This window comes from Anoplophora glabripennis, unplaced genomic scaffold, assembly GCF_000390285.2.
Source record: "Anoplophora glabripennis isolate ALB-LARVAE unplaced genomic scaffold, Agla_2.0 scaffold1685, whole genome shotgun sequence".
Taxonomy (NCBI): domain Eukaryota; kingdom Metazoa; phylum Arthropoda; class Insecta; order Coleoptera; family Cerambycidae; genus Anoplophora; species Anoplophora glabripennis.
The window spans coordinates 1-14694 of record NW_019417759.1 but is presented as its reverse complement, the minus strand read 5'-3'; the positions used below and the strand labels follow the sequence as shown (position 1 = coordinate 14694).

Here is a 14694-nt window from a genome sequence, read left to right as displayed (position 1 = left end):
ACCGATGAACTCTACCAAACACAATCGATGCGATTGAGCTGTGAATTGAAGGAAAAAATTATCGTATTCGAACAAAGACAGGATAAAGTAATTTTTGAATATGATAATGCTCGATCATATGTTGCTCATGAAGTCAAAAAATACTTAGAAACGCTGAGATGGGATGTTTTACCCCACCCACCATATTCACCAGGTATTGCTCCATCGGATTAATACTTGTTCTGATCTATGGAATACATCCTGGCTAAGCAGCACTTCCAATCTTATGAAGATATAAAAAAATTGAATCAATTAGTGGAGAGCATCAAAAGATGAGTTGTTCTTTTGCCGCAGAATCTGTATACTGCCAGAAAGATGGGAAAAATTAGTGGCTAACGATGGACAATACAGTGAAAAATAATAATCTACATAATTTTTCACAATAAAACCTTAAATTTATAAAAAAAATTCTCAAAATTAATTCAGTCTTAGTACATAAAATTATTTTCATATTGAAACAAATTTCAATGATTTTTTTTTTTCACTAAAATATATGTAATTGATCTAACATAAGCTCAATATTGATTGATTGGTTTACAAATAATCATGACTATAATAGTAATTAATCTGCAGAAATAACACGTAATTGTTAAAAAAAAAGAGTGTTGTTTATAATGTGATACTAAAATCCTCAGATAAAAATTTTTAATGGGAAATAGCCAAAATTATAAAGAATACTTACCACTATTTAAAAAAATACAGAAAATGGATACAAATAACTGCTAATAATTTTTTGAATTGTTAAGAAACGATACAACAGAATAAATATGCACTGAAAACTCACCCTGTATACGTATATTAGACATATTATATATATGTATATATTTACCAGATGACACGGGAGACAAGTAATACCTCTCAACTTTTTTATATTATACTGAAGGTACATTGGTGTAATTTCTGGTTTGATTTTAAACTAATAAAAATTTTAATTTTTGACATAAAATTGAAAAAAAATTAAGATTAATAAAATAGAATGAAATTAATTAAAACTCACTTAAAATAATTTAAAAAGATAAAAGATAATCGTGGACCTTACGAACTGTCTTACGCAAATGTCAGATATTTGACTTAAATAACATAGCTGCACAATACTACATGTCTCTTATACCATCTGGCATATGTGTATACATATATATAACTCACATATGTTGTAGTAGCAGTACACCGATGTACAACAGTAACCACCCAGATCGTGTTGGTTTTCTCTATATTTTCTCATTTCCCAGGGATAATATTGCAGCAGGTCTTCAATAAATCATATCTACCTACATGTACATTAATTAAAATTATTTATGATGCTAATTAAATAACCAAATATGGTACACAATAATTAGTATAAGATTTTGCAGTTAAATATACGTAAAGCAGGCAGCTATAAACTTGCAATGTCTTGCTTTAATTAAGCAAACATAAGCAAAGCATGTACTTCACCTATTGTTAAAATAATATTTATTTATTAAAAAAGAGATATGCAACAATTATATTTAAAGCTTATGGCAGCAATATAATTTATGGTTACATATTTATTTAACAGTTTAATAAAACACAAACTATAGTGCAATATTGTTAGTCCTGTAGCCAGGGAGGTCCCAATTGCCTCCTTCATTTAGATGGAGTTAGTTACCCAAGTGTTTTTTGTGTATTTTGAGCTGCAGAACACGAATTTTTTGGGTAGAAGTTTGCCCGGATGTCGATAAGTTTTTTATTAACAAAAAAACTTGCAAAATACTAAAAACTTAGTTTTTGGAAAAATAAAAAGTATTTTCTTGTTCTTTGGCCCATTTTAAGAAGAAAATGTCACTTACAATTTTTTTGTTAAACACATAGTTTTCGAGATAAACGCCGTTAAAAACTCGAAAAATGTGATTTTTGCGATTTTCAATCATTAATAACTTTTGATTGAATAGGTATTTTGTAATTCTGCTGATGGCATTTGAAAGTTCACATTAAGGGGTTATATGCAGTTAGAATTTTCAAAAATTCATTTTTTTTTACATTTCCAGAATATACATATCTGACTATATTCCCTGAAAATTTTAAATCGATCTGGTAAGTAGTTTCCGAGATATACGCATATTTGTAAGGGCGGTTAGAAAGTAGGCGGAGTAAAAATCAGAGTAGAAGCTGTTCTTTTCTTTCTTGATTATTGAAAATATTCACTCTAGTGTGAAAGTAGCCACCAAGAAACTTTTCGAAAAAGCTTGTGCTGAAGAAAAAGATGCTACAGAGGGTCCATCTTATGGCCCTGGAATATATGATTCCATGTAAGTAAAAAAAAATGTTATCAATGTGTAAACTTCTTCCGAAACTTTAAATGCGTTTTTCTCAAAACTGTTTTCCAAGTCGGTGATCAAGATTTCTAAAAAACGGCTCAACCGATCGGCATGAAATTTTAACACAACTTTCTCAAATATATTCCTCAGGTATTAATCGAAGGAATAAGATTTTGTATAATTATTTCTATTTTTTTAAACAATTTTAAGTGGCAATTTTGCTCGAAAATTCGATTTTTTTTTACGAAGCCGCCATTTTGTCAAAAATCAAAATTTTGATTATTCCTTCGATCAATACCTAGTTTTATCAACCACTGAAAGAATCTTTTCGGTTTTTTGATGTCAGATCAACTAAACCGGAGAAATCGTGGTCACCGCCAAATACCTTTTTTTAGAGGACCTTCCGGAGATCGTCTGCAGGAGCACACCAGATCAATATTTTTACAAATCATTAGTGCCATTATAAACTTAGATGTTGCCACTAAATGTACCAATACTTTTTGTTTTTGTAAAATAAAATACCTTTTCAGAAAAAATTCATAAAAAAAACGGTTTTTTGGCCTTGCAACTGCGTATAACCCCTTAAATACTACAAATTATGAGTAATTACAGTGTGAAAATTTGTTTTTTCCACTGTTATTTGAAGCTATAAACAAATAGCAATTGAACGTTCAGAAGGGTACGCCACCATGTATGTAAGAGAGCGGTTGCCTTCTTACAGGCGTTTAATACACGATCTTGACGCATACTCTTCATTTCTAGACTAAAGAAACGATGAAAACTGAACAAAACATTAACAATTTAATGAAAATTTGCAATATTACAATAATTAAAATTAAAATTTTTTAGACAAATAATGCAAAGATCTGCTATTCATCTTGTAACATGAACGTTAATAATTTTACATCTTCAGTGCAATTTTGAAGCGCAACTACAAACAAGTTTTAAAAATAAATGGCAATCGTTTAAAACAAAATGCATTAAAAAGGGGCGAAAAATCTGAAATATCAAAGATATAATGTTTGGTTAATTCTAATTTGCTTTGTAAACATTATTATATGATTTATATGAAAAAAATTAGCTAAATTATATTAGTTTTATTTATAAACGATAATAAAAAAGTTTATTCTTACTTATATTAAAAGCGTAACATCGTATAATGTAGTGTTTTTATAATTATTATTTTTTAAACTTGTATAGTAATTTTAATTATTGTAATATTGCTTTTCAATAAATTATTAATTTTTCGTTCAGTTTTCATCGTTTCTTTGGTCTAGAAATGAAGAGTACGTGTCAAGATCGTGTATTAAACGCCTGTAAGGAGGCAACCACTCTCTTATGTGAACTCTTAATGTGAACTTTCAAACGCCGTCAGCAGAATTACAAAATACATATTCAATCAAAAGTTATTAACGACTGAATATCGCAAACATCGCATTTTTCGAGTTTTTAACGGTGTTTATATAAAAAACTATGCGTTTAAAAAAAAATTGCAAGACATTTTTTTCTTCTTAAAATGGGTCAAAGAACAAGAAAATACTTTTTATTTTGCCAAAAACTAAGTTTCAGTATTTTCCAAGTTTTTTGTTAATAAAAACTTATCGACATCCAGGCAAACTTCTACCCAAAAAATTTGTGTTCTGCAGCTCAAAATACACAAAAAAACACTTGGGTAACTCCATCTAAATGAAGGAGGCAATTGGGACCCCTCTGGCTACAGGACTATGTAGTAACATGACAAAAATGAAGTATTTTCAATATCAAAATTTAAGATTATTTTCATATATATGCTCTTGAAACATTTGTTGTTAAGATAAAGAACGTTAAAGTTTTCAAAATATTATTTTTCTAAATATTTTCGGAACAAATGAAAAAATATTAACCGAACATTAGCGACGCAAATAAAATGGCATTCAAAAAAAAATTTTGTCTCAGTAGACAGACATAGAGAAGCACCACACCTAGCATCATATCCTTGCACCAGGTACAGGATAACTCGCAGGACGATATCGAGTTTAGTATTTTCGAATAGCGCACGATGGATGAAGAAAAACTAATAGGCAGAATAAAAAAAAGCTGATTATATTTTCTTAAGTACATATTTATAAAGCTGTTCAGACTTTGAAAATTAAAAAAAAAAAACTTCTTTAACATGCTAATTGTTCAGTATTAAACACATACTGTCTCTGAATGTTAAGGCGTGTTATTAATTTTTTTTCCCTTGGATACATATTTAGGCTGGTGTTTTATAGGCGTTTTTTTTTAAATGTCCGATTAATTAAAAATATTTTATGTAAACATGAATGTATGTCCCAAATGTAAGTTGCTACAAAAAATTACAAAATCTTACGACTACTCCTTAGATTAGTACCGGAACAAACAATGAATTATACCTGCAACATTTAAAAAGAGGATAGATTGTCAATTGAATCACCAGATATATTACCTGTTTTATCGACTATTATCCCAGTAAAAGGAAAAAAATTATACTGATAAATCTGTCAGCTTTTTTTAAATTTTGAAGTGTACTTTTCAATGACGAGGGTTTCAAGAGCAAATGTTAATATAAGAAAATATTCTTAAATTTGAACAAGGAAAATGCTCCTTCATTTTTGACACATGGTATAGGCTGCATACACTGAACTTTTTTAATTCAATTTTACAAGCATGTGTTAAATACATAGATTTGTAGCTAGATCTGTTTGAAAAATGGGCTACTGAAATAAATATTTATTTACACTATGCTTTTACAGCACTTACCTTGGTATTGCATCATATCTAACTGTTCATACAAGAAATTCATCAAGCATCTCCTAGCGAGAATTTCTGCATGCATATCATTTAATGAAGCTCCATTGATACTAATGTGTTCACCAGAAACACATTTTGTACCTGTTGTCACACATATTACCTCAGCATCCACTAGAGAGGAATCTTTTGTCATTACAATGCCAGCCAGAACTTTCCTCTTAATGTGTGTCAAATCATTAGCCATTAGAGATACAAACATTTCAGTTACAAGCCTAATAAAGCATTAATTAATATTAAAACGTATGATAACTTGAAAATATTTAAATAGAATTAACAAAAACTACACAATTATGTAAATTCAGTCGTTGCAAATGTCAAACTTAAGTCCTTTTCTGTTGATGTTTTTTTTTTTTTCTGATAATACAAATTATTGCTGTGTTATAATAGTGTTGAAACTATTTAAATAAAATTACACTTAAAAACTAGTCTTCAATCAAGATTTAATTTAAAATGGTTTTAATTTTTAAGACAATTTTCTATTTTCATTGAAAAAATTAAATTAATTAATTAAACATATATATAGGGCTGTCCTAAATTGTCTTCCAATATTTTCAAGACAGATGGTACATAAAAAGTTATGTGTATGTACCTTATTTAAACTTTTTAAATAAATACATAAGTACGAATAAGGGAGATCTTTGAGAGGAGATGGTAGATACAAACTAGGTATCTTATTCATATTTTAACAGACACAAGGCATTGTAATTTATACAGTACCATAGATAAGAGAGTTTGTTTAATCGTTGGCATTGCCCAGTTAGTTAGAGTAGTTAGGCCGTCTACGGCCAGGGAATCAATGTCCTCAGATCTAAGAAAGCATACCTTAAGGAGGGGAAAATTGATACTTAAACTTAAAATAGGGTAATACAAGTATTATATGTAATAAATAATGATAAATGCGTAATTTGTTAGATCTGAGGGCATCGATCACAATGCCTCCTAAATTCTGGGCAAGCGTCAGCCCTTACTTTGACCTATCTGATAACGTAGCTTCTAAAATCAATGGCATAGAGTAATTTTAGAGAGTAACTGTATATCCAACTGACCTAAAATTTCTTTTTATGCTACAGGCAGCAGTTTAGATTCTGAAAATATTTTTCTCTTAACAGACAACGATGATCGTTTCATATATTTCATGCATATTATCACTACATTTTATTATGCATATATACTCAAAGCTAAAATGATAGATCTTTTTCTACATGTTTTTGTATGCACAAGAGTAGAGGGAGGCAGCCAGTTCTCCATTTTGATTTCAATGTCAAATGGGAGATGAATGTTGTAATGTTTCAAGATGGCCTTGAGCAGAACCCGAGTCATCCAGTTGTAAAATTTTCAAGGCCATCTGGAGTCACCCCCCCTACACTCGACGTTGGTTTCAAGGTTAAATGGGTTATTGTTGCGACATGATGAAACCGGACAGTAACAGCTATGCTTTCGGGAGAGACATCTAAGTGTAAGGTAAGCCGGGGCTGCCCCCAGGGAAGCGTACGGTCTCTCTTGTTATGGGGATTAGTGGTGGGCGGCGCACTGGAAGGCCTTAATCAAAAGGGATTTTATACAGAAGGCTATGAGGACGACTTAGTCGTTCTCATAGTCGGGAAACATAATATTATAGTTTCAGAACTCATGAAATAGGTTTTGAAATGAATAGATGACTGGTGTAAGGGGCAGGCACTGTCAGTAAACCCTGACAAAATGGTCGTAATACCTTTCACCAGGATAAGGAATTTGACTGGACTCTCTGAATCTATAATAGAGGAGAGGTGCATTAGGCTTTCCAGGGAAGTAAAATATCTAGGAGTGATACTAGATAATAAGCTTACTTGGAATGCGTACTTGGAAAAAGTGGTGAGTAAGGCGAATCAGAAATTGTGTGTATGCCGTCACCTTATTGGGAGCACCTGGGGACTGAAGCCAAAGATGTCACACTGGTTGTATACATCGATAGTAAAATTTAGGACTTTCTACGGCGCTGTGGTATGTTGGCAAAAAACACAACAGACCACAGCGAGGGAAAAACTGAATAGAATTCAGAGACTGGCCTGTTTAGGTATAACGGGGGCGATGGCATCGACCCCAATAGCTGTGCTAGAAGTCATGCTAAATCTACCACCGCTGCATATAGTGGTAGAAAAAGAAATGCGGCTAGCAGCATATCGACTCAGAATAACAACGACTGGAGTTCCTATTCCATTATCATGGACAAATTTATGTCGGAACCAACTTTTGGGATGGTATCTGACAAGATGGTTCCAAGGTTTCACTTCCACAAGCCATTTGAGACTAGAATAGAGGGTCAAAGCAAATGGGAGGAAAGGTTTATTACCTTGGAAAGGTGGAGCCTAGTATGGTTTACAGTTGGCTCCAAAATGGCCAGAGGGATGGGTGCAGGAATATATGGACTCAGACCCAGATGGAGTGCAAGCTATAGTCTGGGGGTGTTCCCTACCGTATTCCAAGCAGAAATTCCAACACGTAGTAGAATGACGCTCTTGGGGAGACCTTATTTGGAACCCAAGGAACTGAGAGAAGTGTCAGCAATGAAGCTTTTGGACTTTGTGAAAAGGACAAAACTACTTGCTGAATAGGACTAGTAGTGGGACGTACAATAGGCCGCGGTGCTATGGGATTTATTAGGACCAACCACTAGAAAAGAAGAAGACATGATGTTTCGAGATATTCTTTTTGTTGTTTATTGCTCTCTGTCCAAATAAAGTTATGGGGATTCCATGTGGTATTGATTTAACAAAAATTAGTGATATGATTATTAGTGACACTTAGTTATGAATTAAAGTTTGATTTGATAAAAAAGCTTTGTGTAGTAAAGGCACGGTTTGGAATAAACTCTAAATGTATTGGGGGAAATAATTTAATTATTATATTTAAGAACGCTCACTACGTCACTTCTTACTATTACTATCAAACATCGGATAATAAATATTATAATAGTCAGGTAATACAATATTATTTTCTACTGTAATAAATAAAATGTCTTATTTTTTATAAATCTTTTAGGTTAACCTTTTATGCAAGTAAATGATGTCCATGTAAGGTTTCGAAGAGTGGACTAATATAGAGCATTTAAATCTACCAACTGATATGTTGTTGTGAGAGCTGAATTCTAAAGCATGAACCGCACTTGAAAATGCCATTGTGCCCCAACACTAATCTCCCATTTGACTCTGAAATCAATGTGGAATAGTGGGGGGTGGTCCCAGAACTGGCTAGCTCCCTCTACTCACTCAGTTAATTCAGATAACATATATCACACTAAACATATTTTTTTATATACATATGTTTTGTTTAATGTTATAACTTTTGGTAGGTACATAGTTGTCAAAAATATCAAATAAATATATTATAAATCTGCATTAAAAAATGGGTAATTTTTTTTTACGTTTTCCTTGAAAAATGCACATTGAGATATAAATATATTATCGCAAGTATTCTAAGAATAATGAATTATTGCGTCAATAAAATATGAAACTGTATACTGTGATAACTGGTTGTAATAATAGAGAATAAGTACACATGCAACTGATAAGAAACCATATCCTCTGATAAAATTCAATGTCATTTTGTGGGATTATAGTATATGAGACTACTTTTATCATGCTGATAGGTGTTTACTTTTACTTTACCAGGGCAATATTTCTATTTAAATATTATTTTATACTGCAAAAATTTCAAGATATTTACTTTTCCTTTATATCACAAAGAGTAAAAAGACAATTTAATAAACATTATACATATATTACATGAGCAATTTTAGAAATGCATGTATTGTTATCTCAGAAACTGTAGTTATTAGACAGGGAAAGATTTAGACCATTCTATTACTAGCTTAATGGTGCTTTCAGATCGGCCCTACCTGTTTGAGTTTTCATATAAAAAAAATACACTGAAAATAAAGGATATGCTGGATTTTCAACTACTTTTATTTTTTACAATAATTGAAATTTATAAATACACTAATATAATAACTTTTTGCAAATAATTTCACTATGATTCTGAGAAACCATTATTAACTTTCTATTTCCTAGTTTTTTTTTGGGCATGTTCAATTTTCTTGCACTTATGATACATAGTTGAATGTGACACCCATAAAATAACGTCCACAGTAAAATTATGTGCTATATTTTTACATTCTCAAAAATTTTCAAAGATAAAAAATTACGGTAGATTTTCAAACAGGTAATATATTTTTTCCAAAAATAAGTAGTAAACCTAAACAGCTAGTCACTCTGTGAAGCATTAAATTAGCATGAGATATAGGTTCAAACTTTTCCCAATTAACTCTTTTTTATATTACTTAGTTTCCGATACCGCAATGCATGCATCCTTAAGATGGCTCACCCAGTATAACAATACGAAAGCAAATAAACTTATATAGGAAAATTATGTCCATTTGGAAAACCTCTACTACAAAAACATAACATTCAAAAAAATAAAAATGTATATACTTGTCATTTTTCCAAAATGTTGATCAAGTCTCTAAATTATTCAAGAACTTTATAAAAAACAAATTTACTACTTAAAAATCAATCTAAACTCCTCCATATTTACTGTCTTCTTGAAATGTGTATCAACTGAATTGATAAAAATAAAGTTTACTTCCTTTCACTAGTGCTAGAAAAACTTTACTAAGCCTAGACAAGAACAAAGGAAAAAAAATAAGCTGAAATGAAAAGAACCGCAAAATGTAACCTAGGTAATTATTTTAAAATTACGTACCTAAATGCTTGAATATTTTCTAAAAACACAAATTTTTATTCTCCAATTGTTTGTAAAAAAAATGTCATTTAATCATGCATAATATTATCCATTATTTACAGAACAAATATCGAACAAATAAATAGTTGAAAAAGGTACATATTTACGTTTAAAACAAGTTGAATATAGTTGAATATAACCTAAGTTATAACCATAGACCAAATATAGTATGCTACGGATGGAATGTAGAGAAAGCGGACAGGGGACATGTAGAGTCAGATGAAACCAGTCTAGGGTCACGTGACTTAGGGCATTTCCAGACTTATCACGCACGATTTATTCTATCTAGTACGTAGTTTTGCCCTATTGCATAGATTTGACAGTTTTTATATGTCATGTACATGTAATCCATTGCGCTATCTGCAAACATAATTTGTGCTTCGATTATTTCATATTTAAAAAACATTTCATGTACAAATATTGTTTTATAAAGTATAAAAATTTAACAAAGCTTATTTTTAAAAATAAATATTTTCATATTTTTAACACATAATTGTTATGTTACCACCAAAAAAGAGTCAATTTCCTAATAATAAATAGAGTTCCTTTTCAAATCAATGTAGCGCAATTTGCATCCTAGGTCACGTGACTTTTGCTGTTCATGTCAGAGCAGCTAAAATGCACAAAAAGTCGGCTATGACCCCATCCATATACTATTAGATGTATGGTTGTAACAGAATGTTTTCAAATGCTTATTACTTGATTAAGTTCTACTCTTTACAACATTATTTGTTACCTTGCAATAGTGTCTGCTTTTTCCTGGTCCTCTCTATTGGAGAGCCCATACACATTAGGCAATTCCTGTGACACAGTGCTCGGTGCAGCTAGCTTACTCAAAGCAGCAGTTGCTGCAGCATTCCTTGCAGATTTTTTACTAGGACCTAGAATTTTACTTTTTTTAAAATTGATTAAGTAAAGTAGCTGACCATGGAATAGTAGATTAAGTCTGTGTTCAGCAAACGGTCGGAATAGTTCGGACAAACTTCTTTAATCAAACAAACAATTTGCTGAACGGTCTTTAGTAACTGTATTAAAACCTGCCCAATATTCCCAATCAGCTGATTGGGCTGCCCAACGAAATATTTGTCAACTGAACGACTTTGACCGGTCCGACCATTCGTTAAACCAAGTTTAAATACATATTGTCGTTGCGCCTTCAAAATGTGACCTGCATATTTTCAACAAAACACTTTAAGTTCTACACATTCGATAAACAGAATTGTTATAATTCTTAAATTAAAAAGGACAAGAAACAGTTGTTTAACTCAACTGAACAATTTGATAAAATTCACATCGATTTCTGAAGGCGCAACAAGGATCTGTAATATTAAAACTGTTTGAATACCTGTACCGGAGTAAGTTTCATTTTCTATTGTAATGATTACTTTGAACCTTGCATAAGGATCACTCTCATCATTAGAACAATCATACTGCGCACCAGGATACAGTTCATTTAATAACATAACTGGTACTTTAACAACCGGCTTTTTTGGTGCTCCTCCTGCAGAATTCTTTTTCTTGTTCACTATTTGGTCAGAAGTGAAATCCATTTTGGTATTTGAAACGTTATTTGTTGAAGTGATTGTACCATTGTTGGGAAACTGTATAAATGATTTCAGAGCTTCTGTCGCTGCACAACATTTTGCAGCTTTTTTCGAATTTCCTACACCATAATATGTTTGCCCATCTACCACAACCGATACCTTAAATATGGGATTGTGTGATGGTCCAGATTGCTCTACAACTTCATATTTGAGCCCCAATCTTAACTCGTTTAAAATCGAAATGGGATTTTTCTGGCTTATGTTAATATTTACTTCAGTTTTCTTTCTTTTTACATTTATCGGGGAAGAATCTAAAAATATATATTGACACTAGGTAATATTTTTTTATAAATAATCATTCTTTTTGTAAAATACATAAACATTAACAATAAAATAATATTGATAATAAAAAAAGTTTTACCCTCTTCAGCAGGTCGCTTTTCACCACTTTCAATATATTCATTTTCTTGCTTTCCATTGGCCATTTTGTATGATCTATAACAGACTTTGACAAAAAACACAAGGTATGGAATTACTGGAAATGAAATTACAAATGGTCGACAAACAAACGGTCAACTTTAGTTTACTAGGTCTATGACAACGACAACTACAAAACTAAAACCATAGACTAAAACAAAACACGCAGCACGCAGCCACAGCTTAAGTGAAGGTGCATTCAGAATCAATTTTTCGGCACGAAAGTCTGCACGGATTTGACCATTCAAATAAAATTCAGACTACACTTGGCGCATGCGCGTTGGCTTCAACTAAAATCAGCTGTTTTAACTGTATATTTTAAGTTATATTTATATTTTGTTTGTTTTCAAAATTTTAAACTAAAATGTACAATAATAATCCATAATAATAATTAAAATGAGCCAATGCCAAGCTGCTCCTGAGTTTAGCGACGAGTTTTTATTACAATGTATCTCCAATTATTACAGACAACTATGATAAATCTGACAGACTATAAAATTGAAAAAAAAAAAAAATGTTGGGCTCACTGAAACGAACTTCACGAAAATTTTTATTTTCATAAAATTCATGATTTCTCCAGGCCGTTAGAATTGGTCTTACTTCCCCAAGACCAAGAGGTCTTCTTTGAATGGAGTTTTTTTTGCTCGAATTGCTANAAATGGTCGACAAACAAACGGTCAACTTTAGTTTACTAGGTCTATGACAACGACAACTACAAAACTAAAACCATAGACTAAAACAAAACACGCAGCACGCAGCCACAGCTTAAGTGAAGGTGCATTCAGAATCAATTTTTCGGCACGAAAGTCTGCACGGATTTGACCATTCAAATAAAATTCAGACTACACTTGGCGCATGCGCGTTGGCTTCAACTAAAATCAGCTGTTTTAACTGTATATTTTAAGTTATATTTATATTTTGTTTGTTTTCAAAATTTTAAACTAGAATGTACAATAATAATTCATAATAATAATTAAAATGAGCCTATGCCAAGCTGCTCCTGAGTTTAGCGACGAGTTTTTATTACAATGTATCTCCAATTACAGACAACTATGATAAATCTGACAGACTATAAAATTGAAAAAAAAAAATGTTGGGCTCACTGGAACGAACTTCACGAAAATTTTTATTTTCATAAAATTCATGATTTCTCCAGGCCGTTAGAATTGGTCTTACTTCCCCAAGACCAAGAGGTCTTCTTNAAAACACAAGGTATGGAATTACTGGAAATGAAATTACAAATGGTCGACAAACAAACGGTCAACTTTAGTTTACTAGGTCTATGACAACGACAACTACAAAACTAAAACCATAGACTAAAACAAAACACGCAGCACGCAGCCACAGCTTAAGTGAAGGTGCATTCAGAATCAATTTTTCGGCACGAAAGTCTGCACGGATTTGACCATTCAAATAAAATTCAGACTACACTTGGCGCATGCGCGTTGGCTTCAACTAAAATCAGCTGTTTTAACTGTATATTTTAAGTTATATTTATATTTTGTTTGTTTTCAAAATTTTAAACTAGAATGTACAATAATAATTCATAATAATAATTAAAATGAGCCTATGCCAAGCTGCTCCTGAGTTTAGCGACGAGTTTTTATTACAATGTATCTCCAATTACAGACAACTATGATAAATCTGACAGACTATAAAATTGAAAAAAAAAAATGTTGGGCTCACTGGAACGAACTTCACGAAAATTTTTATTTTCATAAAATTCATGATTTCTCCAGGCCGTTAGAATTGGTCTTACTTCCCCAAGACCAAGAGGTCTTCTTTGAATGGAGTTTTTTTTGCTCGAATTGCTACAATAGCTGTATTTCTTTTAAGTAACAACAACAAAAGCATTGTTACCAGTAAAAGAGGGGATAACGAGTTTTCCATTCTTCCATCATGGTTAATCAACAAAATGGTTAAACTAATCTCAAAAATCCATAAAATTAAAATTATGTTGTCATTTTATTAAAACAATCATATTGCGCATGTCCTGTAACAGGCATGGAAGTCGGCACGGATGTCAAAGTTTTCAGCTTGCGAAGTTTCGTGCGCACTTCAACTCGTTTGCCAGCTCGAGATTTTATTCTGGAACAGTGGAACAGCTAATTTGGAATGCGAAAGGTAAGCACGCGTAGCCAAGTCAGACTTCGCTCGCGAATTGATTGTGAATGGGGTTTGACGCAGCTATGTGGAATGGAGTAGTGGAGATTTTTATGCGCCGCGCACAAAGCTTGGGCCGTGCATACAATCGGATCCCGTTGAGTTCTGAGCAGGCAGCCGAGCAGAGCACACGTGTTTTGTGAAAGTGTAGTGCAAGGAGCAAATTCCACCTGCCTTTATTAAGGCTGCCTGGAAAGAATCCCTTTCTTTCCTCTTAATCACCGACCTAATCCCCGGCTTAAGCATAGAGGCCGACGGCATCTTTGTTACAGGTACCTGTGCCGGGGTTATGCCCAGGTAAGTCCCACTTACTTATTTATTAGTTATTTGCATTACTTTAGAATACATTTCTTTAAAATTGCGACCCCCGACAAACAATATACCAGACAGACTAACACACCAAAAGACACGTACGCCCCCGTAAGGGGGTATCCCAACACGACTAAATCGTACACACTCTCACACACACACACACACGCACGCACGCACGCACACACGCACAAAATGTCGGACTCCGAAAAGGAGGAGAACATATACATATACAGGGACGATACAGACAGCGAAAGACCCTCTTCAAGAGTCTCCGCTTCACCAAAAAACATGACCAC

At 32.5% G+C, this 14694-nt stretch overlaps 1 protein-coding gene across 1 annotated transcript in view; it reads right to left on the bottom strand.

The window, feature by feature from the left end:
* LOC108915856 (double-stranded RNA-specific editase Adar) overlaps positions 1-12038 on the bottom strand; it is a 36314-nt gene extending 24276 nt beyond the window's left edge. The window contains exons 1-4 of the mRNA XM_018722000.2: positions 11868-12038; positions 11248-11757; positions 10639-10783; positions 5076-5338 (exon numbers count right to left, since the gene is read on the bottom strand). Coding sequence (XP_018577516.1) covers positions 5076-5338; positions 10639-10783; positions 11248-11757; positions 11868-11931 — 982 coding nt within the window. The 5' untranslated portion in view covers positions 11932-12038. The remainder of the gene's footprint in view (positions 1-5075; positions 5339-10638; positions 10784-11247; positions 11758-11867) is intronic.
* Between the last annotated feature and the right edge of the window lie 2656 nt (positions 12039-14694).